At 38.8% G+C, this 24,481-nt stretch overlaps 2 protein-coding genes across 3 annotated transcripts; both read left to right on the top strand.

Moving 5' to 3' along the window:
- Positions 1-211: 211 nt before the first annotated feature.
- LOC103990969 (uncharacterized) lies at positions 212-13,163 on the top strand. 2 transcript variants are annotated; one of them, XM_065158735.1, is made up of 12 exons: positions 212-476; positions 797-985; positions 1,557-1,610; positions 9,187-9,297; positions 9,391-9,453; positions 9,599-9,853; positions 10,644-10,790; positions 10,879-10,906; positions 11,003-11,073; positions 11,424-11,483; positions 12,263-12,318; positions 12,987-13,163. In XM_065158735.1, exons 1-12 carry the CDS (start codon positions 264-266, stop codon positions 13,045-13,047), a joined length of 1,308 nt encoding a protein of 435 aa, XP_065014807.1. In that variant the 5' UTR covers positions 212-263; the 3' UTR covers positions 13,048-13,163. The 2 variants fall into 2 exon arrangements, with proteins under 2 accessions (XP_065014807.1, XP_009408564.1); XM_009410289.3 differs by lacking the exon at positions 12,987-13,163 and having other exon boundaries at positions 12,263-12,671.
- A 1,028-nt stretch (positions 13,164-14,191) lies between these two features.
- Positions 14,192-24,206, top strand: LOC135642047 (uncharacterized). Its single transcript, XM_065157827.1, has 18 exons — positions 14,192-14,432; positions 14,685-14,757; positions 14,986-15,029; positions 15,946-15,988; positions 16,088-16,324; positions 16,457-16,606; positions 17,170-17,241; positions 17,928-17,972; positions 18,049-18,128; positions 18,898-18,962; positions 19,045-19,111; positions 19,252-19,365; positions 21,022-21,095; positions 22,940-23,037; positions 23,236-23,295; positions 23,401-23,469; positions 23,559-23,612; positions 23,924-24,206. Exons 1-18 carry the CDS (start codon positions 14,287-14,289, stop codon positions 23,966-23,968), a joined length of 1,536 nt encoding a protein of 511 aa, XP_065013899.1. The 5' UTR covers positions 14,192-14,286; the 3' UTR covers positions 23,969-24,206.
- Positions 24,207-24,481: the final 275 nt, after the last annotated feature.

Here is a 24,481-nt window from a genome sequence, read left to right as displayed (position 1 = left end):
TAAGAATTAAAAAATGATTTTTTTAATATTAACAATCAATGGTTAAACAGATATTGATTAGTGAAAAAAACAATTTCTCTCTTTTTATTTTTCTTTTCAAATTGGGAGAAATTTCATCGGATGAGAAATTTTCTTGGTCACCACAACGTATAGTCACGTGTTTTTCACGTGTCGCTTATCTTATAGAGTGGTGCAGCGCTCGTGTTTCCCTCGTCCGCTTCTCCTGTTGTGCTGCGACAGAGCGCAGCGCGAAGCGGCGGGCGATGGCGGCGGCGAGGGTTTTGGGATCCGCTCTGATAGGGCTGAGCTGGCAGCCGTCCTCCGCGTCGTCGTATTGCTCGGGCTCCTCGTCGCTTCTCCTCCGCTGGCAGTGGCGGCGGCTCTTCTCGTCTTCGGGCTCGAGGCTCAGCATGAGCCTCAAAGCCGGCATCGTCGGTCTCCCGAACGTCGGCAAGTCCACCCTATTCAATGCCGTAGTAAGCTCCTTTCTCACATTCTTGTGGGCACAACACTACGCTTCCTGCTTCCGATTCTCTTCCTCAAGTGTATCGAGGAATAGAGAGAAAACGAAGCTGGCATCTTGATCGGCAAGCGCCGAGAAAGGTTGCGACTTTCCCGGTGTAGATGTCTCTGTCAGTTGTCAGGAATTATGAATGGGATTTGCGAGGGCGTGTTCGGTGTTATGACACAAGGATTGGTTGTGGTTTCTGCTGTGGAATTTGCAGTTGTTTGGCTTTTTTTCATAACTTGGTGATCTTTTTAGTGTTTTGTCTTATGACTTGATTCTTGTTTTCAGGTTGAGAATGGTAAAGCTCAGGCAGCGAATTTTCCTTTTTGTACAATAGAGCCAAATGTCGGCATAGTCGCGGTCCCTGATCCACGACTCAATGTTCTTGGGGGGCTCAGCAAATCTCAGCGGACAGTCCCAGCGTCTATAGAGTTTGTTGATATTGCTGGCCTAGTGAAAGGAGCAAGTCAAGGAGAGGTAAAATGTTTGATATCATTTCTATCCTCATATTCAAAAGAGAAGTCATTTAGCATGTTCCTGCTTATGATTGTGTCTTTTTGATGTTAAAGTTGCAGCAGAAGCATAATCCATTTCATAGATCATCTTTGATCTTTTCAAAGTTACTCTTTTTTAAAATTTTATGGAGGAACAAACTTACAGTTGTGACATGTTTTCTAAGATTATTTAATTGAAACTACTTCATCGTAGTTGGATGTATATGCTTGATTTATAGTTGCCAGTGATCCGTACGGGGTTCAAGTTTGACGATCTATCGATCCGATATCACCTCTCAAATGGAAGTTTTGGCAGAGGAGAGAAATATCGCTAAGAAACAAGCATGAAACCTAAAGAAAAACAACTTCTATTGCTTGTAAAGTTAAAGTGCCAATTATAAAGGCTAAAACAGTGGAATAAAAGAAATGGAATAAGTGGAGCACTTTCTGGTTGTGTAGTTATTGTGTATACTTATGTTTAGATAATTGTTACATATCATGTTGATCTTGATTTAGGCCATAGTCATTTTCTCATTTGTTTTTGTCATTTGCAGGGTTTGGGAAATAAATTCCTTTCGCACATTCGTGAAGTGGATTCCATACTTCAGGTTAATGTTTCTCCTCATGTTTAGTGTGTGTGTATATATATATATATATATATATATATATATATATATATATATATATATATATATATATATATATATATATATATATCTGTTCATTGCTTGTTTGTTCTTGCTTTTTTTTTAATCAATGAGTTAGTGATGATGTCAAGAAAATTATGTCACAACTAGGAAACACTTACAGTACCAACTGCAAATTGTATTGCTAAAGAGATGCATTAGTTCTGATATTAAAAACAAATGTTCGAAAGGGTTGCTAGATTATTGTGCTTGTTAATTGTTATTAATAATCCTTATGCCGAGACTTGCTATTGTAGTTGTGTTCTTTTTGTTACTAATTAAGCTCTTATTACATATTAAGGATAGATTTATCAGATTCTTTTTGCTCCATCATGATTTTTTCTTAGTTATTTATTTTCTCATATGATATTTGCAACTATATATATTTGTTTAGCTTGTACAATGAACTTTAGATTCATCATCGGAAACAAATTTTGAGCTGTAAAATTTATGCCACTATCCCGTGACATCATTTCATCTTCTGATGAGAAAACACCCGATACCTATTTCAATTTTACTTCATCTTAAACTTAGTTGAGTAGAACGTTCTTGTTATTATATCTTGCATTCGTCTTATAAATAACTAACTTCAACAGAAAAAAGGACTAGGAATATGCAATGCGTAATTGTTTGTATAGGTTAGATTAATGAATGTTGATGCTAAAAGTTGGTTATAGCTCATTTGCTAGCTAGAAATTTGTATTCGTGGAATTAAGAATCTAGTATTTCTTATTATGTTGTGGTCACACCCTTAACTTTGTATTGTTTTCTATTCCAACTTTCTGCCTGTAGCTTTCATCTCTTTCATGACAACCTCAATGAAAAGAAAGATAAGAAGCTAAAAGCCCATCCAACTTTCAGTCCCTTTTGTTTCTTAAGCAAATCTAAGTTGTGATCACCAAATTGTTTTCCAAGAAAAAGAAAGCAAGAACAAACCTTTTGTTTGTTGTCTTTGTTAGTGAGGTTGAAATTTGTAGCCTAAGTACTAGTGCATATGATCAGGACTGATTGAATCTGGATTTATTCATCGCAGCTGAATTTAGGTTAAAAGTTCTGTAAATAGATTGGGTTTGGGTTTTCATTTGTTTTTTGTTTGGATACAGATATATGAATCTAAACACTTACATCCATGTGTAATTTCAAAGAAAAGACATATTGGGAGATTCACAACTGTCTTTTTAGCAAAACTAACTTTTGTAATTTGTTGCCAGTCTAAAATGTATAATAATTACTTGTGTGATACATAAAAAAATAGAATATTTTATGTTAACACCTGAATTAGTTTTTAGTTTCTACAAGTGTTAAATCTCTAAATTTATTTGTATCCATGTGTACCTTCACTTGATTTACCATTCATCCTAGACCTTATTCAATTTTGTTTTTCTGTTCCTATTTGTATTTGATTTCATTTTTTTTTTGTATCTTTGAGTAAATACAATTTTCACTCCATTGATATGGTTCTATATTTAGGTACATCAAATATGGTTCCATGTTTAATCAGTGATTTAAATAGGCGCTTGGGCGAGGTGAGGCGAGGCCCAAGCGCCTTGCTTCATTTCCAGGCGGCGTGCTTCAAAGAGGCGCCGCCTAGGCGCTTGCCCGAGCCCAGGCGCCGGGCGCTTCGGGCGAGTGCCTGGGTTAAACCAGGCGACCGAACCGGCGGTTTAGGTCTGGTTCGGTCTCCGGTACTTTAGTTGGTTCAATCGAACCAATTAAAGCACCGATATCAGTGCAACTTCCCCAACCCTAACCCTGCTCGTTGTTTACGCTGCTCGCTGCCGTTGCCATTGCTCGCTTTTACCGCTGCCGATGCCACTGTCGCCGCTCTGACACGGACTTAGCTGGTTTTGCCTAAGTCGTGCGGCACCCTTGCGTGTCCGTCCGCAAAGGTCAGCCTCCCCGAAGCCTCCCATTGTCCCTTAGGACCATCAAAAGAGAGAACGGGTTAGAGAGAACGCCTCAAACGGGATCCACAAGCAAACATGTCCGAAAAACACTTCATAGACAATGCAAATTACAAACAGACTATACAAGCTCTGAACAGTGGCACAACAAAGGGTAAAATGGTCCATTACAGACCGAAAAGCTCTCGCACGTGTCCACATGACACAACCTTTATTTACAAGCCTAAAGAGGCCACCAACCCAACTAAAATGGGACTTATAAGCCTTCGGCCGCCCCTTTACATTCTGTACAGGGCATGAACATGCCAAAAGACACGGACACACATAAGCATTACATCCAACATCTTGTTGAGAAGTTTGTCCGTGACATTCTCCCCCACTTATCCCTTCGACGTCCTCGTCGAAGCCTTTGTGAACACTGCAACTCTTCGCCTTTGCTGAGTCTTCAATCTTCTGCTCCAGCTGCAATGCGCCTCCTGGCTCCCAGCTGCTCTCCGCTGCTGTTTTTGAGTAGTCGAACTTTGATCCGCCATGCTGCTTCAACTCACCAATGACTCTGACTGTGGTGTGGGGTTGGCTGAGTTGTGTTGATCCTTGTTGATTCCTGCGGATCTCCCAGATGAAGGAAAAGACCATCTTTACTGCGCCAGTCTCTCAAAATTCCCACATGCTGCTTGAACTGGGCGGATGCTTGTTGGAGCTTTAACGAGCATCGCCTCGCAAACTTCTGAAGTTTTTGGGTCCTTCCTCCACAAAATCTGCCCATTGACTCTTCTTTCAGTTAGTTGTCACATCCAAGTAGGTTCGCATCACTTCCGCTTTCGATTGGCATTTCGTTGGGAAATGAAGCGGACAATCTACTCTCAGTAGCACTGATCACCGTTGGTGAGGATTTGACAACTATTGTCTTCCATTATCTTCGAAGGGTCTTTGAACTTGTGCAGAGCTCCTCTGCTGGATAGATAAGAGAACTGGGGTACTCGGTTTCGCCCATTCTCTTAAGAGTTGAGAAGGCAAAGGTTACTTGACTTCGCCCGCCTCCTCGAGGTTGTACTTCATGCATCGAGCTGGTTACTGGCCTTCGCCTGCTCTTTGCTCACACTTCTGAAGCACTTGAAGTGTTTGCACTCCTTGCGTTGAGTTAGCTACTATGATTCACCTTCTCAATGCCATTGAACTTCTGGAATGCAGGAAGTTTCCACCCCAACTTGGAGTAATTCTCTAATAGATGAGGTCGCCTCTGGGATTGTACCGTCTTCTCCATCAACCCTGCCGCCTACTCCACTGAGTAGCAAAGGTACAGCACCGCGTACTGCTTGCTTCGTTCCTTGGTCGTGCACTCTTGCATGACCCGAAGTCCTTCACTTACGGCTATCTTGATGAGAAACTTGTTGACACCGGTCTTACGAAGTTTCTTGGCCTCTGCCCTTCAGCCTTGTCTCAGTACTTGGAGATTGCCTCTGCATGCTCCACCTCCTCGGCCCCTTTCACGACCAAGCGCTCTCCCTCCGTGAGAGCAAGGGATCAATGACTTTGACGGAAGTCCCGCCTCTGCGGTACCATGACGCTGCCATGCCCATGGCCCTACTATCCATCGCCTCGCATCTGCATCCCTTTTCTTCATGATCAGTAGATATGTCTCCGTGGCGCTCCTCTGAGTCCACCTCCATTCTAACTGATGCTTGATTTTGGGTAGCTAAGTCCCTCTGGACTCGTCGTCGCTTCCTCGCCCCTTTCGACCCCCTGCTTCAACACCTCTGTGTTCTCCAAGCAGTTTGTTTGGTCGATGGAAAGACAGACTGCAACTCCCATGCATGGCCTCTGCCATCGCGTTGTAGGGTTTGCACCAATTCTGTTCTCCTTAGCTTCCTTGGTAGCAACGTTCGCTTACTCGACCTTGTCCTCTGACTTGTCGGGCTCCCTTAAGCGAATATGAGCTCTGGAGCAGTCCAACTCTCCAGCTGCTTCGATCATACCTCTGCATGATCAAGTCCCTCCCATGGGACTCACTGGTACTTGCATTCGAACTTTTCCCTTGGTGGAACCCAGCCCCCATATGCTGATGACCAAGGTTTTCATCCGATGCAAAATTCGATGCACGCCCGGAAGACCCGCCTCTGCGGTACCATGGCCTTCACTCCTTGAATCCATAGCCCTTCTTGCCGTCGTGTTGTTCACCAAAGCGGAGCTCCCAGTAGCTCCCGATCATACCTCCATATGATCTCATCCCTCACGGGACGCACTGTCGTGTGTATCGCATTGCCACGAACTGTTCCACCACGATCCGCTGCACCATGTCGCCTCCTGGTGACATCTCCATTGCATTCTGATCCTTGTGGAATAAACTCGAATTGTGAACCCTCCATGTGTGGCCTCTGCCAATACATCGCAGGGTCTCATCCACCTTCGATTTTGTTCGCTCCTTTGGCAATCGACCTTCATCCACCCACTCTTGGGCCACACCTAGATGAAGCACCGCTCTAGGACAGTCCGTCGCCTAGTAGCTCCCGAAGTCCCCCGACTTCGCTGCAATTGATGCACCATTGTCTGGATCCTGGGCCTCTGCCCCTACCAGCACAATCTCCACTGCACACCGCTTCCTTCATAGCAACTCGAATGGCAACGCTGTGGCATATTCTTCAAGAGTACCCGCCTCTGCGTCCTCTTGCCCCGTGCTAAGGCCTTCTGAACCCAACTTCGCCTCCGCAAATTGAGTCGCCTTAGTTCCTCCATCAAATGCTTCTCCGAGATAAGGTGCATGAGCCCCGAAGCTCCCTTCGTCTTTGGCACCATGCAAGATGAGTCCGCTCCGTCAGAATGAAGGACCCATGGAACAACATGATCCTGCTCTTGCCTCTGCAAGAGTTCATGTCCTTGACCTCTGTCTAAGGAAAGCACTGTGCCTCTGCTCCATGTTCCAACTTCTCTGCTGGCTCCCTTCATGCGGCTTGGGTACTCCGCCAAGTTACACCCAAGTTGCTCCGCTCCTCGTTTTCGCATTGAGTCGATGGTGGCCCTCGTGCCCACCATTCCACGGGTCAGCCCTCCCTTGAGTCCGATCTCATATCGACTCCAAGTGTGCCTTCAATTGTGTTGCTCCCCCACTTGATCTCGCAATGCATCCACCAATGCATTCTCTCGAGCGAGATCATGCGGCAACTCCTCGCTGCTTGCTCGGTCCATTGAGCTTCGTGGAGTTGTTGTTTGTGAGGTACTCTTCCTCAACATGTGAAGTCCGTCTCACATGATTCTCCCTCTGGAGTGCTGAGACTTATCCCTCCTGGATAACTATCCCATTGGAGCAACATCTCTCTTCGTTTCGGAGACCACCATCCCCTTGGACTACTCCGATCTGCTGAATAAACTGTGCATTGTTCTGCCTCCTGCAAACGCACTTGCTAGATTGCGCCTCCACGTCAATACAGCCACCACTGCACCCCTCAAGGCCTAGCAACATGCTGAACTCGTTGCACACTTCAGCCTCCTCCGGACGTATCCTTCGCATGCCGAAGAGAAAGTTTCAATGCTCCATAGCGCCGAGTCTCGGTCGCCTTGGGATGGCCACGAACAATCCATCGTCCGCATACAAGCCCATGCATGAGTACCGAATTCTTCGAGTTAGCAATTCCCCTCACCTCTGTGAGCTTTGCACAACTCTTTCGATCGCTGAGCAACTCATTCCACTTTGCATGGTCTCGTCCTTTGCCAAGCGCCTCGCTTGCCTTGAGCACCATCAAGTAAAGTTGTCAACGTTGAGCCGTAGCTCAAACTCAGCCATCCCAACCTTTGTGCGCTCCGCATTCTTCCAAGCTTGCCTGTTCTCGTGGTGCCTCTTGCGCGAAGGGTTGGCCATTCCTCTGAATGCCAATGTCAGATGCCCGCTCCTCTGAGCGGCTCTTTTCCCTACATCTCCATGCCCGTTTTCCCTCAAACGGTCGCGCGTGTGCTGACTGCCCTCCATGCAGCCCCACTAGGTCCCCCACGTTTGCATGTCAAGTGTTTCTATGAGTGCTTGTCCCGCTCTGATACCATATGACACGGACTTAGCTGGTTTTGCCTAAGTCGTGCGGCACCCTTGCGTGTCCGTCCGCAAAGGTCAGCCTCCCCGAAGCCTCCCATTGTCCCTTAGGACCATCAAAAGAGAGAACGGGTTAGAGAGAACGCCTCAAACGGGATCCACAAGCAAACATGTCCGAAAAACACTTCATAGACAATGCAAATTACAAACAGACTATACAAGCTCTGAACAGTGGCACAACAAAGGGTAAAATGGTCCATTACAGACCGAAAAGCTCTCGCACGTGTCCACATGACACAACCTTTATTTACAAGCCTAAAGAGGCCACCAACCCAACTAAAATGAGACTTATAAGCCTTCGGCCGCCCCTTTACATTCTGTACAGGGCATGAACATGCCAAAAGACACGGACACACATAAGCATTACATCCAACATCTTGTTGAGAAGTTTGTCCGTGACAGCTCGTCGCTCCCGCTCCCGCAGCCACTGCCGCTGCTCGCTGCTGTCGCTGCCTCTGTCGCCGCTCCCGCTCCCGCTGCTCGCTGCTACCGCAGCCGCTGCTACTGTCGTCACTCGCCGTTGCCGCTGTCGCTCCCGCTTTTTTCAGCACCCTCGGTCTTCCCTTACACTCTTCTCTTCTCTTTCGCTTCTCCTCTTTCGAAATCGAAAGTATACTGTTAACAATATATAGTATACTGTTAATAGTATACAGTATACTGTTAACTGTATATAGTATAACACTATTATTTTGATTTTAATACTATTAATTTTAATATTATTAATTTTTAGCACCTCACTTCGTTCGGGCGGGCGTTTTTGGACCGTAGCGCCTTTTGGCGCCTAGCGCTTTTTAAATCACTGTGTTTAATATGGTTCCATGGCTAGATGAATCAATCAAAAGACATAAACCATTCGCCTTGGTTGACTATTAATAAGACATTTACTCTTTGTGATTTGGTGCAAAGTTTCACGGGAAGAATTAGTTATGAGAAAGAGAAGCAACACTAATTTTTGTTATCATGATGTTACAGCTTTAGTTAATAAATAAGGAAGAAAAACAACATATCGTTTTATTGACATGAATTTATAGTGAGTCATTTTTATCAATTGATTCCCTCTCCGTTAGCCTCTTCCTGATTTCTTTCTCATGTATTGTATACCATACATTTAAGAGCGTCGATGTTGGGGCTCTGTATTTGAATTTTTTCCTTATAAATGTGAAAGTTCTTAATTTCAAGTTGACATAGCCAAAGAAATTCCCAAATTTTAGTAATGGTACTGGTTGGGGTAGACTCCCAAATTTAGAGTTTTTGACATGGTTGTATTCCTGACACTCGAACAAACAATGCTGTTTCTTTCTTTATATATAAATAAGTTAACTGAGGAAATGATCCCACATTTAAATTATCATCTAGGACAAGTACTTGTGGTAATATCTTCACAATGATCACAAACTAGAATCTCCTCAAACCGAAGAGGGGAACCAACTACTTGGTAGGGCTCGGTTGGCAACCTTAACATCAAAATTTTCACTATATTTGGCATTTGAGTTATATAGAGCGAATTGCTTCTCAGGTAGTACGCTGCTTTGAGGATAATGATGTCATTCATGTGAATGGGAAAGTCGATCCAAAATCAGATATTGATGTTATCAACTTAGAGCTAGTTTTCTCAGATCTTGAACAGGTATGCAAGTTTAATAATTACCTACTTGTGGATATGTTGACAAGATGCTTTAATAACTGACTGGACTGAGGTTTGTCCTTGTAAGAATTGCAGATTGAGAAAAGGCTAGATAAACTTAAGAAGGGCAAAGCAAAAGATTCACAATCCAAGATGAAGGTAAAGCACAAATATACTCAGTATGTTGACTGAAAATCATAATTATTATTTTTAACAATTAGGTTGAATGCATTAAAAATTGTTTGTTCTAATAATGTAATATGTTAATATTTTATAACACTCATCAATGCCATTATGTTACCAGGAAGAGGCAGAGAAATCAGCATTGGAAAAGATTCAAAAGACACTTATGGATGGAAGACCTGCACGCTCTGTTTCTTTATCAGACTTGGAGAAAGAATCTATACATCATCTCTGTTTGCTGACCATGAAACCTGTCATATATGTAGCTAATGTAGCAGAATCTGATCTTGCTGAACCAGATAACAATCCTCATGTCAAAGAAGTGATGAACCTTGCCTCAGAGTTGCAATCTGGCATAGTAACTGTATCAGCACAGGTTTGGTATCGACACATGGGGTATCCATCACCATCTAAAATTATAAGCCTTGAATGTAAATTTGTTTTATTGTACATCTTCTCCCTCTGCATAACTTGAGTTTATCATTCATCTCCTCTCATTCTTTTTTCCTTTTCAACATATTTCCTTTCTTGATGATTGAAGAGTTAATTCCTGGTGTGTATACTTTAAATGCACATAATTGCTTTTGCATGCACATATTGGAAGTGTGAACTTTTACTTCTGGAATTGCCTAAAATTCAATCATATTTTCGTTAAATAAGGATGCTCTTTCTCTTTAGCAATGAAGAATGATACGACCATAGTATGTTTATAAGTTTTCTTCAAATTCAACTGGAATTGTTCTCTGATGTAGGCTTTCCATAGTCTTTCGCATCCATTCCAAAAGATTATGACCTATATGTATCTGCATGGCAATTTTGAAGCCATGAACTAGACACTAATCAAAAACTTCAATTATTATTTTAGATACCAACGCTAGAATTCTGTTCTTTTTGGCTTTCAGGGTTTCATTTTAACTCTTATCTTATAATATTCACATTCTTGTATCATTAACTATCGAGTATTACAAACAATTTATATATGTGTTACCTATTGAAACTGTCGCCTTGTTGAATTAGATATTAAAGATGCTCATCCAAATCTGATTTCATCTTTCTCATGTACATTTTCTTCAACAACTGATTCTCTACCACTGTCCATTTTAATTGTGTTGTTTCCATGGAGTCAACCACAATTGAATTGAACTGATGCATAAATCTGATTTTAGGTAGAAGCTGAGCTTACTGAGCTTGCACAAGAAGAGAGAATTGAGTTTCTGAAGTCACTTGGTGTTAGTGAAAGTGGTCTCGGGAATCTGATAAGAGCAACATATAAACTTTTGGGGTTGCGCACTTACTTTACCTCAGGAGAAAAGGTAAGCATTTGCTTTTGTTTTGATTATATATTCTTGATTTTACCTTTTGTTGCCCATTTATCTTGATGTGCCCTCGGTTTTCTCACAGGAAACAAAAGCATGGACAATATTAGCAGGTTGGTTTTGTTTAGTTTTGAAAAGTACCTTGGACTTGGTTTATTTTCTTGTCATGAATGATCCCTCATAATATAACCATAGTTTTAATCGAACAGGCATGACAGCACCTCAAGCTGCTGGGGTGATACATTCAGACTTTGAGAAAGGATTCATTAGAGCAGAGACTGTGAGTTCTCTTTATTTCTCCTACCAATTAAGTGATTCAAACATTCTACATGAGACTTACTGGGGAACTTGGGCTCTTAGGGTAGACTCACTTTTTCATGAAAATTTATCCTTATTTGAAAATGCGACAATTTTACTGGGAAATAGTAAATTATGAGAACGTGGACAAAAGCTATCTCCACAATCATTCACCAATTTAAGTAGGGTACAGATATCTTCTTATCAATAATCATGTCTTTTTAAGCTTCATTTCGCTGTATATTTTAACGTTTTTTCACTGTATATTTTTATCTCCATTGTCAAATTCTCTTTTAAATCCACTGCTGACAGATGATGGGGTTGATTTGGCAGGTCTCTTATGATGATTTTGTTGCAGCTGGCTCTTTAGCGGCTGCAAGAGAGAAAGGACTAGTAAGTTCAATTCACTGTTCCTCTGTGAGAATGTTCATAAAATTAATGCTCAACTTCATAATAAGCATGTTAAAATTTTAAATGCAAAGTTGCACGTATCCCACAAAGTTAGTGATTTTGCATTTATCAAATTTAAATTTAGCATATATAACTCCAAAACTTAAAAACTTGCACACACACACACATTTATATATATCTAATTAATGTCAGTTGTTTTCTTCGTAGTCAACTGTTAGTCGGAATTCTAATTTACATTGATACTTATAAAATAATGATATTAAAAATATTAGGAGTATTTTATATAATTTATATTGTATATGCTTCTTTAACTCAATCAAATTAATGTTAACCATGATTAGGAATAATAAATCTAAAAGAATGTTAAGAACAATGATATATACAGAACTTCAACATTTGAAAGCATGTCATATTGAAGTTTGAAAATAGCATACTTGTTTCCTCCAAAATTTAATATCAGTGTATGTATATATATTTTGAATATTTAGACCTTGCATTTATCCCTTTAAATGTTCAAATTATTCACATATGTTACTCCGGTGAGCATATTGATAACCATGATTACCGATGATTTTTTTTTAAGAGAAAGGATGAAATTTAAAATACATAAGATACCCTTCAAGTATTGCCATTGAAAACTTAATTTAAAAGGACTAATTCAAATACTATAAATTTGTAAACTTTGCAAGATATGTTTATGTATATAAAGATCCCATTTTAGATCTTACACTTGAGTGGTCTGTTGTTTGTTGTTGATGCAGCTGAGATTGGAAGGAAAAGACTACACTGTCAAGGAAGGAGATGTTATGCTTTTCAGGTTTAATGTCTGATAACATGATTGGTGCTCGAGTAAATTTTATTTTTTAAAGAAAATTTTTGGATAGCCCTCCGTCGGTGATCTTCAAAACAAGGTGATTGTGAGCACAAAAAATGAGAAAAAAAAAAAGAGGTTTAGAAATATACCAAGAAGAAAGGCTAAGCAGGGTACATGTCAAGCAAATACAATTATTCTTGAGATGTGTTTTTTTTTTTTGTCGGTAGATATTGGAGTATGAAGCTGAATTGCTATCGTAGATATGTTGACTATGTTTTTTGCTGGAAAATGTTGTGGAAATTTGACACAATGTTTTATTATATGAACAATCTGCTATGAAAATTGCTTTCAACAGATTTCTTGCTGTTATATGACTTGTAGCTGTGGATCCTTTTGTTTCTTGTAATGAAAATAGTTGGACTTTGGTCCTCACAAAGCTCTGTGAATGAATCTCTTCTAATTGACACAATGTTTTATTGTATGAATAATCTGCTGATATGAGTTGTAGCTGTGCATCCTTTTGTTTCTTTCTTGTGATGAAATAGTTTTTTTCAACGTCTACTTTTTTCATTCTTAGGTGACATATGATTTATGTACTTATATTAAAAATATAGATATACAGCTAAACCTGTATTGCATTCATTCCAATCCATGAGCAGTACATTTGGCAGGGAATGGAGGGATGCTTTAGCTTTGATTTGTGCCAACCTTTCAAAGTTGGTCAAGAAGTAACTCCTGCCCCAACCGCTGGCGTCGAGGTAACTCCCTCCTCCGTTCCAACCCAAGTCTATATCCCTGTGTAGTTGATGAAAGCAGCTCTTGGCCTCTTGGAAACACGAGGAGCCATAAAGCTGTGCAGGCGCAGTCCTTGGCCTCCACTCCCAGCTCAGGGAAGCTTGTCTCGAGGAGGGGAAGGAGGTCGGTCTGGACTCCGGGGAACAAGGCATTCGAACGTGGCCCGGATTTTCCCGGTGGTGGCCGTCTCCATGACCCACGCCGTTCCCGGAGGCAGAATCGACAGCAACCGACCTCAGGGCGGCGAGGTCGAGCAGGACGAAGGATTCGCCGGAGGAGACGTAGGACTCGGCCTCGTGGTCGTGGCCGCCGCTACGCACAGGTCGTGGGCCTTGGCGCAAGCGACGGCGGCCTGGACGTGGGCGGCCCCGGCGGGGACGACGATGAAGGAAGGCTTGGTGGTTTCCGGCGACAGGAACCTGATGTTTTGGATGGAGGAGCGGAAGATGGTGTCGAAGGAGATCGTCTTTGGAATGTATATAAGCTGCGAAGCTTCTCTGGAGGAAGCAATGGAAGAAGCCTTCAAAGTACGCAGCGGTGACCAAGAAGAAAAGAGAGAGAGAGAGAGAGAGAGAGAGAGAGACCTCTTGTCCTGTGGATTTTGGATTGAGAGAGAGACAGAGAGAAACAAAATAAAATTGCATGAACGCATGCAATTTGGTGACTGCGTGATGCAGTAGATGGAGCTGGAAAGTGTCGAGCTCTCTTGTCACCTTTTGTTATTATTTAGTTCAAAGACAAATCAAATTAATAGATCAATTTTGTTTTAGTATTTATTACATCTAGTGATTTTACATAGACTTAATTTGATTTGATTTAAATCATATTTTCTAATGATTTTACATAGAGTTATATTTTCCATAAGAAAAAGAAGAAGAAGAAAAACATATATGGTTTATATATTTATTTCTTTAAGAATTCTAAAAATGAGAGTACTTTCGGAGAAAAATCTAAAAAATATTTTTTTCTTAATGATATATATATTTGTTGATTTTTTTACGGCGTGGATATCTCTCACAAGGGTTTTGTATTCCGTTATATATACTTGGCCTATCACGTGCGAAACACCTGGTCAGGGGCGGTGGTACAAGAATTAGCAATTTCCAGGGTTTATAAGATATTGTGATCTCGTCGTTCCCCCGAGCGGTCGATTCCACCGAAGTGGAGGAAGCAGGAATGGATCGGAGACAACACGAAGAAGAGGTACAAGTAGATGAAGCAGCAGCAGCAGCTGCAGCGACGACGGGGCAGCGACGTTACAGCAAGCTCGAAGAAGCCCTCGAGATCAAATCCCTCCGCCGGATCATCAGCGCCTACCTCAAGTACTCCCCACCACAATTTCCTCCTCTTTCTATCGATCCCCTTGCGTGCAACGAAAGCAGATTGTTTTCGTTACCCCTCTTAGTCCTTTCCCTAGATGATTAATATTCATCAAGATTGGCCTTTGTAGTTTGATGATGTGGTCGTTTTGAGTCTTCTGCTAATTCGTTCGCCTCTTCCTAATTCGTTTCCAGTAGCTTGAGGGATCCAATTTTTTGGTCTATTTTCTGTTTGCTAACGAAATATTACTTCAGCTACCCGGATGCTGCAGAGGAAGATATCGTAAGATACGAGAGATCCTTCAGAAAGCTTCCGCCTTCCCATAAGGTTGCTGTCTGTCTATCGGTAGTCTGCATAGAGTTACATATTTTGCTCAAGAATTTTTTTCGTTTACCTAAAGAATGACATTGTGTGGATTTTTCTTTCCTTGCTTGGGCATTATTGAATGTGGTATGTGGTGTCATCAGTTTATTTTCGTTTGTGAAGCTTTCGTTTATTGCTTATAACAATGATTTTCAATGAGAACTATTATCGCGCTTCATCCTCCTTCTGCAGGCACTTCTCTCTCATCTTCCATTGAAGTACAAAACACTCAGACGGTAATTGATTTTTCAAACTTGACTCCTTGAATATTAACCAAAACTTCTACTTGATGGGAAATAGGGTTTTATTTTGTTTCATTAATTTAATGACGCTGTGCATGACTCAAATGTATGTTAAAGTTGATTCAAAGTGTGGATACTGGCCATAAAACAATTCTATCTCTAATTGGCTGATAAAATCAATAGGAAGTTTCTTTAACTTATTCCTACTTTATTGGGTTATAGTGTGGAGATCTTGTGTACATACTGAATCTGGCATAGAGTACTTAAAACTAAACTGTGATATGTTATACTGAAACATTTACACATGTTGATCTCCATTTTTATGCTATCTGTTTTCTTGCTTGGAGCTAGGCCTTAAATATGCTCTATGCTCCCATGCACATTGTAGCTCGCTTCCTGTTAGTTCTTTGTCCCTTGATGCTCGTGGGAATTATGGAGTGGTCTGGGATGATTGTTGTTTGGATACATAAGTGGTTCTAATATCCTTTAGACAAATTCATGTTTGATATTAGCTTTAGTGTTAATATGCTTGTTATCTATAAGTCAGCAAACCTCCTACCAACCTTGTTAACTCCATGTCGGATAATGTCCCATAATTGGTTCTAAAATGTGCAACTTTGAAATATCTGAAAATCAGTTTAGTGTACGAGCAAACTAAACAATGTTTCCTTAAATTTTCGTTCCTCCTTTTGTGCACAAGGAATACAGCTTTATATATGAGTTCGAGTTTGATTCTTGTGTCTGTACTCATAGTTCCTATGATGCCTAAACGGATTTACGGTTAGAGTGCTTATTATGTAAATATATTTTGTATATGTTCAAAGGAGAAATTAAGTTTTTGCAGTTGTTTCTTTGTCATGGACATGTAATAGATGTCATCATGGATTCCTGAACATGTAGTTGTTTGCAGGTGTGTTTCTGTGAACACATACTTTATAATGAGCATGCTTCAGGTAAATTCTCGTATTCCTTCAGTACATATGTACCTTTGGTAGACACTTCAATTTCATGAAAGTTAACTTAAAAGCTTTCTTTGTTTGTAATGCTGCCAGGCATTTGATCCTCCACTTGACATGAGCCAGGATATAGATATTGATGATCATGAGGATTTACAAAATGTATCTGAAAGTCATCAAGCTGAAGGCTCTAAATGCTCTGTAGAAAAAAATGTTTTCTCAGAGCAACCTCTGCCAATTGGTGGAAGTGATGCATATGTCTCTGAGCCAATCAATTCTGGAGAAGAAAACAATCTGACTGACGAGTCCTTGGAAGCAACTACTAAAGAAGAGGTCCTATACTTGAAATTTCAAAATAGTTTCTTTTGTTCCATGGCTTCTCAAAACACTGTTGGACACAGCACATTATTTGGAATCTTCTACATCTTTTTCATTTAGAAGTTTGACTTCTGTAGATAACAACAGGAGATACATATGGAAGTTTCCCATGCGTCCCATGTGGAAAAGTTTGTAAGCTCCGAGATGCAAAAACGATCGTGCAATGGTAATATAAATGATGTGAAGGTTGTTACTGATCCAGCAGCTTGTTGCTCCAACCCTGATGCTAGCATAAGAGTAAGCTTGTTTTTTACCACTTTCTGGCATCTTAATTTCCATATTCCACAGATCAGTGTTAGGTCTAAGTATCAAATATCATGCTCTTCTTTTATGCAATTATCTCATTGTAGCAACTAGCAATCCTTGTTGAAATTATGTGTGAAGTGGATTTTCTCTGATTAAATAACTATCTATGATTTGCATAAGATCTCTTTGCTAGTTTTTATATATTCTCCTGCCAAGGAAAAATTTATACTCTGATACACACTGAGATTAAATAACTATCTATGATTTGCATAAGATCTCTTTGCTAGTTTTTATATATTCTCCTGCCAAGTAAAAATTTTTACTGCTCTGATACGCACTGAGATATTTTGTGTTTAGGGGTGTTGGTCCTTGTTGCGCTTCATTGTGTTGTCATTGTTGTTTGGTTATCTTTTATGATTCCCGAAATGCCCTTTTGTTATCATTGTTCCTTTAGTAGATCAAGCTTCTATCTTATTACATGATTTAAATAGATTTTAGGTAATGACATATTGATTAGAAATAATGTATCTCATTTTCTATTATATATATTTCAGGCAACACATCTTGCACACACCTGGATGGATCCATCAGTGCAGTTAAATGTTCCTCTTGTTGATGTTGACAAGGTAAGTTTTATTTGTGAAACTTCATTCTATAAGGATGGAATTTTTTTTAATGTTTATAACATTAATATATTATTGGGAAAATTTAAATGTTTTTATTTCTGAGCTACAAGTTGTGTAGCATAAAAACAGCCAAAGTATTAATCTTCAAAGTGCTAGGATCCATAACTTATGTGACATGATTTCAACTTAGCTTGAGCTCTTTATTCGTTCACATATGGTATACTTTCTAAACATATCAGGGTTTAGCGGTGGAGGATTGTGCTTTCGAGTTTTGATGGATTGTGTTCTTTTGTGATACTAGTGAATGTCTTCGTCATCAGCCTATATTGAAATTGTCCCTATTTCTGGGTCATTATGGAATCAAGACCATGATTACGACCCTATATGTATCTGTATGTTTTAACATTTTCTTGGTGTGGAAGGACTGTTGTGAATGTGTCTTCTGTGACTTGTAGCAATGTTAAAAGATTTTTATGCTGCATCACACAATCCATCTTGTTACATTGTAAGATTTTTAATAGGGTTGTTTGAATTTTACAATGTTTTGAGCTTCACTGCTCTCATTAATTAATGTGTATTGGAACTTCCAGTGAGCTCATCTATTACAGAATTCTAGATGGTAGAAAACCTAGTGATTGACCTGTTAGCCGATACATTGCTTTCATCGTTTCCAATTCTCCTGTCAGGTAAGATGTATCATAAGGAACATAGTGAGAGACTGGGCAGCTGAGGTACTTAATCTATCTGTATATGGTTTTATGATGACATATCTACCTCTTTACTGGTTTATATTATTGATATATGCAGGGTCAAAAGGAACGTGACGAATGTTATAAACCTATTCTTGAGGAGCTTAATTGCTTATTTCCACATCGTTCCCAAAAAAGGTACGTCTCCTATTACCTATTATTAATTTGGGGCATGGTCCTGGATCTGCTGTTGTGAACTATACTGAACAAGGTTAATATCATATTTTAATTTAATTTTGGAAGTTTGGCAAAAGTTCATGTAGAAATCAAAGTAAGAATTTATGGATTCTGTATGTATGTCATGTACATTGTTATGCGAAGAACATGTATAGAAGAGGATGCATATTGTAATATGCTCTTAACATGATGGTGAGCAACTGGAATTTAGTCACCGAGTGCATGTGTACTATTGTGTAGATATAGCAGCTGAGTAAAAACTCACTCAATACAAGAGAGTATTTTATAATTTGAAGGATTTTGCTTATATGATTGGAAAGAACTATTTCCTTATCTGTGATATCTGAGAAGAAGACCTAATTTTTTATCTTATTGATGGTGGGTTTTAACTTTCTATATTTGATCTCTACATTATTATATTATACAATATGAAGGAAAAATATTCTGTGAATGGAAGTTATGGAAGAATGTGGTAGTTTTCTAATCAAGGTCTTGTTATATCTATCGTAGTTTTTCCATGACTCTAATTTCACTAAAAAGTTTGGTTGTATGTAGAGTTCCTTGCAGTTATTATAATTATTATTATGTCTCAAATTTTTTCATCTTATCTTCAGTATCCAATTGATTTTTCTTTCAAGTTCTGGCACGTGCGTACATCATATTCTAAAGGTTACTTTCTCCCTTTGATATTTGTGTAGTTAATAAATTGTTTTCTAAATAAAATTTGCAGGCCTCCTTATTGTTTAGTACCTGGTGCTGGACTTGGGAGACTAGCTTTGGAGATTTCTTGTCTTGGTATGCAGAGTATATCTAATGATGTTCTGTAATCATTATTTTATTTGGTGCTGATGCTTACCATTTTATCTTTATTGAACAGGTTTTGTAAGCCAAGGAAATGAGTTTTCGTACTATATGATGATATGCTCTAGCTTTATCCTTAACTAGTATGTTAGCCATATAAATTTCAATCTCGACTTCTAGTCTGGTTCATCTCTTTTATTTTACAAGATATCATGAACCAAAACTTACTGATTTTTTTTCTTATTTATGCAATTAACTAATAGCTGAATTTACCTTTTGCTAGTACTCAAGTGGCTGGTGAATGGACGATTTATCCTTGGATCCACAGCAATTGTAATTCTCTTTCAGATAGTGACCAACTTCGGTCTGTTTCATTTCCAGATATTCATCCATCAAGGTATATAGGTCTTATCTTAAATCCCTACCAGTGCTGGGATCAACAATTTAGCCATGAGTTGTATATTAAAAGGCAATATACATGATTTATTTGTATTTATGTTTTGGGGCAATCTAAAATATCTAAGTTATGTTTATATATGTGTACAGCTGGTTGGCTATCATTCACAATGTGGATTGTTTGATTTCTGTCCAAAATTGTAGATCATTTTTCTAAACTTAAAACACTGTCTATGTTATTTAAAATTTGCAGAAACTCAAATGGGGTTTTATTTGACATCATGTTTATGCCTCTATTTGATATATTTATGTTGGTTGCATTTTAACATCTATTATTATGCATGTTTATAAAAATGTGCTTGTCATAATTTTCTGTATTGATTTTTGATGATCTATTTTTGCCAAGGCTATAAGTTTCATTTGCACCCCTTGTGGTATGGACATCTGGCATTGTATGTACTGTTCTTCCATTTAATGTGGACACTTGGCACAGTTGAGTGTGTTGGCAACAAGTGTTGGAGGACAAAAAATGGAAACACTATGGAAGATAAAAAAGGTAGATAAACAACATGCTTACCTGATGTGTCTGGTCGGTGGGAAGATTTTTTCATCTAGATTCTGGTGATGAAAGATGGTGAGAAGTAGCTAGCAGGTAGACATGCCACAGGGTCTCAGGCATTGAACAAAGGGTAAATAAGATTTGAAGAATGAGTCACTTACCAATTCTTTTTAAGATCAGGATATATCATAAATTGAAACACCCATGATACAGCCTCCAAAATGCCTTGTATGTAAATGAAAGCACCTGAAAATAGGCTGATGTCCTGTGAATTTTAAAACAGCAATCTATGCCAATGAATTTCAGAAAACATGCCACACAAGATGTTTACTTGACACTGGTGAACTCCTCCAAAATGCATGCTACTGAAACTGGAACATCCATTGATGATTGTTCATGATTCGATCAATATACTATACAGCGATGTCTGAAGTACTGATCGTAGTGGTACATGTTGATTGGTTTATGTCAGTCCAATCTGTTGGTTTTACTTGGTATACAACTAAACTAAAAGGGCATATCTAGTGCATGAGGCTCACGGCCTCACGCTAATGCTTGTTGTTGTAAATAAACCCTGGTCACCCAAATTTACAAAAAAAAAAGAATTGTTGTTCCAACACTTGCCCTCATCACTTGGTATACCACTTTTGTTCTTTTTTTTAAAAGATTTTTTGTGATACCAGGTGGTAGAAGACAGGTGCGACTCATGGCTGTGTTGTTATTGTTGTTGTTGTACCAGGTGGCAGAAGACAGCTTTTTAATATTGTGGTGAATATTATTTTTTCTAACCATTGATCTTTAACAATGTAAAGACTTTCAAATATGCATTTCATTGTTATTGTCTACTCAACACATTAACTTCAAGATTTGTTCCTTATTGATTTAGGTAAAATCCAAGTTATGTTTTGTTGAATTACATTAAGATGTTTCTCAGTAATTACTTTTTGGGGTTTGGTTAGGTTCTAAGTTTACAAAATTTTTGTTTCATTTATGACAAATGTTGTTTCCTATAAAGGTGGACTTTCCTTGGCTGTTCTTCTTGGTGATTTTTGTGACATGCCATATTAATCTTTTGTTGTGTCTCTCTTTTGTAAACAGTGCAGGAATTACTGAGGGTTTTTCTATGTGCGCTGGTGATTTTGTTGAGGTCTATAATGATGAAAGCCAAGAAGGTACATTAAAAATGATTCTTTGTGAGACATGCAAACTAAGCAGGCAACCAGGCACTTCTAGCTATGTGAGATTGTACATCTGGTGACAGCAATCATGCTATGCACTTATGCAGACCATTCATCTTTCAGGGATCTGATACGGGGATCTTTTGGACTTTATTCTGAGTTTGAATTGTTGAAACAATGGTTTGCTAGTATTGTCCATTATTGATGAAGAAATCATGCATGTTTTGATTTAAGATTGGTTAGGGATAACTTATGTTAATTCAACTTTTCTGTTTGAGTTTGTTAACAATTCAAACTTATAAACTTAAGTACTTCATAAAATGTCATGGCCAATAGTGTGTGGTTTAGAAAGTTGTATTTGGACCCAAATAGGATATTTTATTATGGGCATCATAGTTTATGGTTTACACAGCAGGTCTTCATGCATGAAAAGTAGCTATGCATGCTCTGGTTTTCAAAATATAATTGGCACATCATGTAGGGTTTGTATTCCTGAGTAATTAAATATCTATCTATTTTTTCTTGCCCTTAAAAATGACATTGATAAAACCATGGTTTGCAGTACCGGTCCGTACCGCCCGGTACGGGCGGTACGTACCAGTCCGTTAGACTTTCGGTACGCGGACCATATGTTACCGTTCCGACACTGGGTGTACCGAGCGGTATACCGTACCGTACCGGTATCGAGCCCAGGTCGAAACTCCGGTACGGTACGGTATTGCGAACCTTGGATAAAACAAATCTTGCTAGAAGAAATACACTATGTTAGTTGTTGCCATATCTTTAGCAGTGTATAAACAAACAAATTGTGAAGCTATAGTGAAGTTCCTTATTGTAGCTTGTGTTCAGATAGCTGGATGAGAATTTGGGTATTTTTCTTAGGCTTACTTATTTTTGAGATTTCACTTACATTGACATGGATGACTTGTTAAGTGACAGTCTACTTGGTTAAGCCAAACAGTGAATGATTTTGGTAACTCGTTAATTGTCTTAGTGAACTATTATTCTTTTTGGAATATCAATCTCAGTGCATAGTTCATTAGTCGAGTCTTGTGACCATGGTTGACTTCCTAGTTCACATGAATTCTGATATTTCATTTTGTTGGTTAAAAGTTTTACTTTCAGTATCAAAATTGAAGTGAACTACTGATTCAATTAAGAGCATTTCTAATGAAATACAAGGTTTAGGTGGTCATCCATTGGGCTATAAGATTTTATGACTAGTTAGGATGTTCATAATAAAACCATATGTAACTCTTTAAAGTTCTGGAAATGATGAAAAGAGTAATAACCAAGAGTCCATTTAAGGTGGCTAGCCCATATAAAAAATGTTTCTCGTAATCTGTATGGTGATATTTATGAGTGTTCACTTCCTGATTTATATAAGAAATTAGAACATTGTACATGTAACACAACAATTAAGGGATTTTTTTATTTATGCATTTCATGGATTTGTTGCAGCTTCATCAATGATGCGTTTTGACAAAGTTCTGTAGTCGGTTTTTTGGTTGCTAAAAACACTAAGCAAGGAATACCTTATTTTTCCTTGTTACTTCAAAAGCCACAACACCTTTTCTTTGCTATCATTTCATTAGTTTCCAAGGCAAACCTCCTACAATATAAAGGATTATAAGTTAAGAAGGATTATTGTATAATTTGATAAGTTTGCTTAGGCCTTTTATCTGTCAATGAGTATATAACTAGGGGTTACCTTATATTTCTTTTGCTCGAGTGCTTGAGACAAGATCTTTGTCGGATCTATTAATGCTTTAATTGTGGGATTCGAGTTGTGCTTAATTTTTGCACATTCTCATTGCATTATTGAATCTATCTTGCAGCTTACTGGGATGCTGTTGTCACTTGCTTTTTCCTGGATACGGCACATAACATTGTTGAATATATTGAAACTATATCAAAACTTCTGAAAACTGGAGGAGTATGTCTTCTGGAATGAGTTTTATACTTTTTACCATTCTATTACGATCTACACTGTTCTTTTTAGGACATTCCCGAATATTATTGTTGAGCCAATGGTTTCTTGATCTGATTTGATTAATGAATTCTGTTCTGAAACTTTTTACACTAAATATTATTTATTTATTTAATTTGTTCATGTGCCACATTAAAATTACAGGTGTGGATAAACTTGGGCCCTCTACTATATCATTTTGCAGACTCGTATGGACCTGAAGATGTATGTGTACTGTTTCACTATCTTTTTCCATAAGAGCCAATCTGAATGTTCTTTTTAATTATTCCCTTTTCTCGAAGATGTCAATTGTTACATTCTTATATTCAGGAGATGTCCATTGAACTTAGTTTGGAAGATGTGAAAAAGATTGCTTTTCATTTTGGATTTGTAATGGAGGTAAACACTAATTTTCTAGTCTACGTCTCTCTGACTTTGCAAAAGTTCAGTTATTCTTGTGCTTTAATGACCTTGTTTGATGATCACAGAAGGAGAAAGTAATTGAGACAACATACACTGCAAATCCTCGCTCCATGATGCAAGTAAGCTTGCAATCTTTTAGTTCATTTCTCAGGTTTATTTATGTTTTAAAATGCTGAAGGAAAACTTGCATCCCTGAAATCCATTATTCAAGATATCTTTGGATCAGCAGCACACTCACATGTGGTTCTCATTTTAAAAGGAGTTTTTTTAACTAACACATTCGATGTACCTGGATAAAGAGAAATTTCCCTCGTGCTTTTACAGTCATTGCATCTTCTTGAGCATTTAAAGGATAAAGTTAGATTTTGTGGTTAAATTCTGTAGTGCTACAGTGAAGCAAACAGACATCTCACTTGTGTTTAAAATGCAGAATCGATACTGCACAGCCTTCTGGACAATGAGGAAAAGCCAGTGATCAGAATCTATGATTCCATGGTAAAAAGTGCTTCATTAGCATTTGGTGCGAAAGTCTTTCATTGGCTTCAAGATTTCACTTCGCCCCTGATATGAGAAAAAGGATGTTGGCTGGATTGTCATGTCCAGTCATTCCATGATCTATATTTTCTCCTAGTAAATTGTTACATGCCATTATCACCTCGAATATTGTTGGTAACTATGTGCATTGAGCATGTGTCACGTGCACTGTTTTCATTTGTTTGGTCTTTTGAATGCCATAGTATTCTTAAATACGACATAAAAGTTGATTGACAACCAAATAATTGAGGTGTTTGCACAGGTTTAAAACTTGCATGCCTTGAAGGGAGCAACTCAAGGAGTTGAGGCAATTCATGGTCTATTATGACACCTTCAACTGAGAAGGTGCAAGAGGACCATTGTTGCAGCAAAAATTAGTGGAGGATATGTTTGGGCCTAACAAACCCTTCTTTTATAATCATAAAGCTTTTGTGGACTTGCCGTTCTTAGAGTT

Source organism: Musa acuminata, chromosome BXJ3-7 (assembly GCF_036884655.1).
Source record: "Musa acuminata AAA Group cultivar baxijiao chromosome BXJ3-7, Cavendish_Baxijiao_AAA, whole genome shotgun sequence".
NCBI classification, from domain to species: Eukaryota; Viridiplantae; Streptophyta; class Magnoliopsida; order Zingiberales; family Musaceae; genus Musa; species Musa acuminata.
The sequence above is the reverse complement of the archived record's forward strand: the minus strand, read 5'-3'. Positions and strand labels throughout refer to the sequence as shown.

Bases quoted from the DNA above. Each gene is read 5' to 3' on its own strand.
- LOC103990969 (XM_065158735.1), top strand. From the start codon at position 264: ATGGCGGCGGCGAGGGTTTTGGGATCCGCTCTGATAGGGCTGAGCTGG. The intron at 9,298-9,390 runs GTATGCAAGTTT...TAAGAATTGCAG, and splicing joins TTTTCTCAGATCTTGAACAG to ATTGAGAAAAGGCTAGATAA. The intron at 10,907-11,002 runs GTTGGTTTTGTT...TTAATCGAACAG, and splicing joins AGCATGGACAATATTAGCAG to GCATGACAGCACCTCAAGCT.
- LOC135642047 (XM_065157827.1), top strand. From the start codon at position 14,287: ATGGATCGGAGACAACACGAAGAAGAGGTACAAGTAGATGAAGCAGCA. The intron at 16,325-16,456 runs GTCCTATACTTG...AGATAACAACAG, and splicing joins AAGCAACTACTAAAGAAGAG to GAGATACATATGGAAGTTTC. The intron at 21,096-22,939 runs GTACATTAAAAA...TCTATCTTGCAG, and splicing joins TAATGATGAAAGCCAAGAAG to CTTACTGGGATGCTGTTGTC.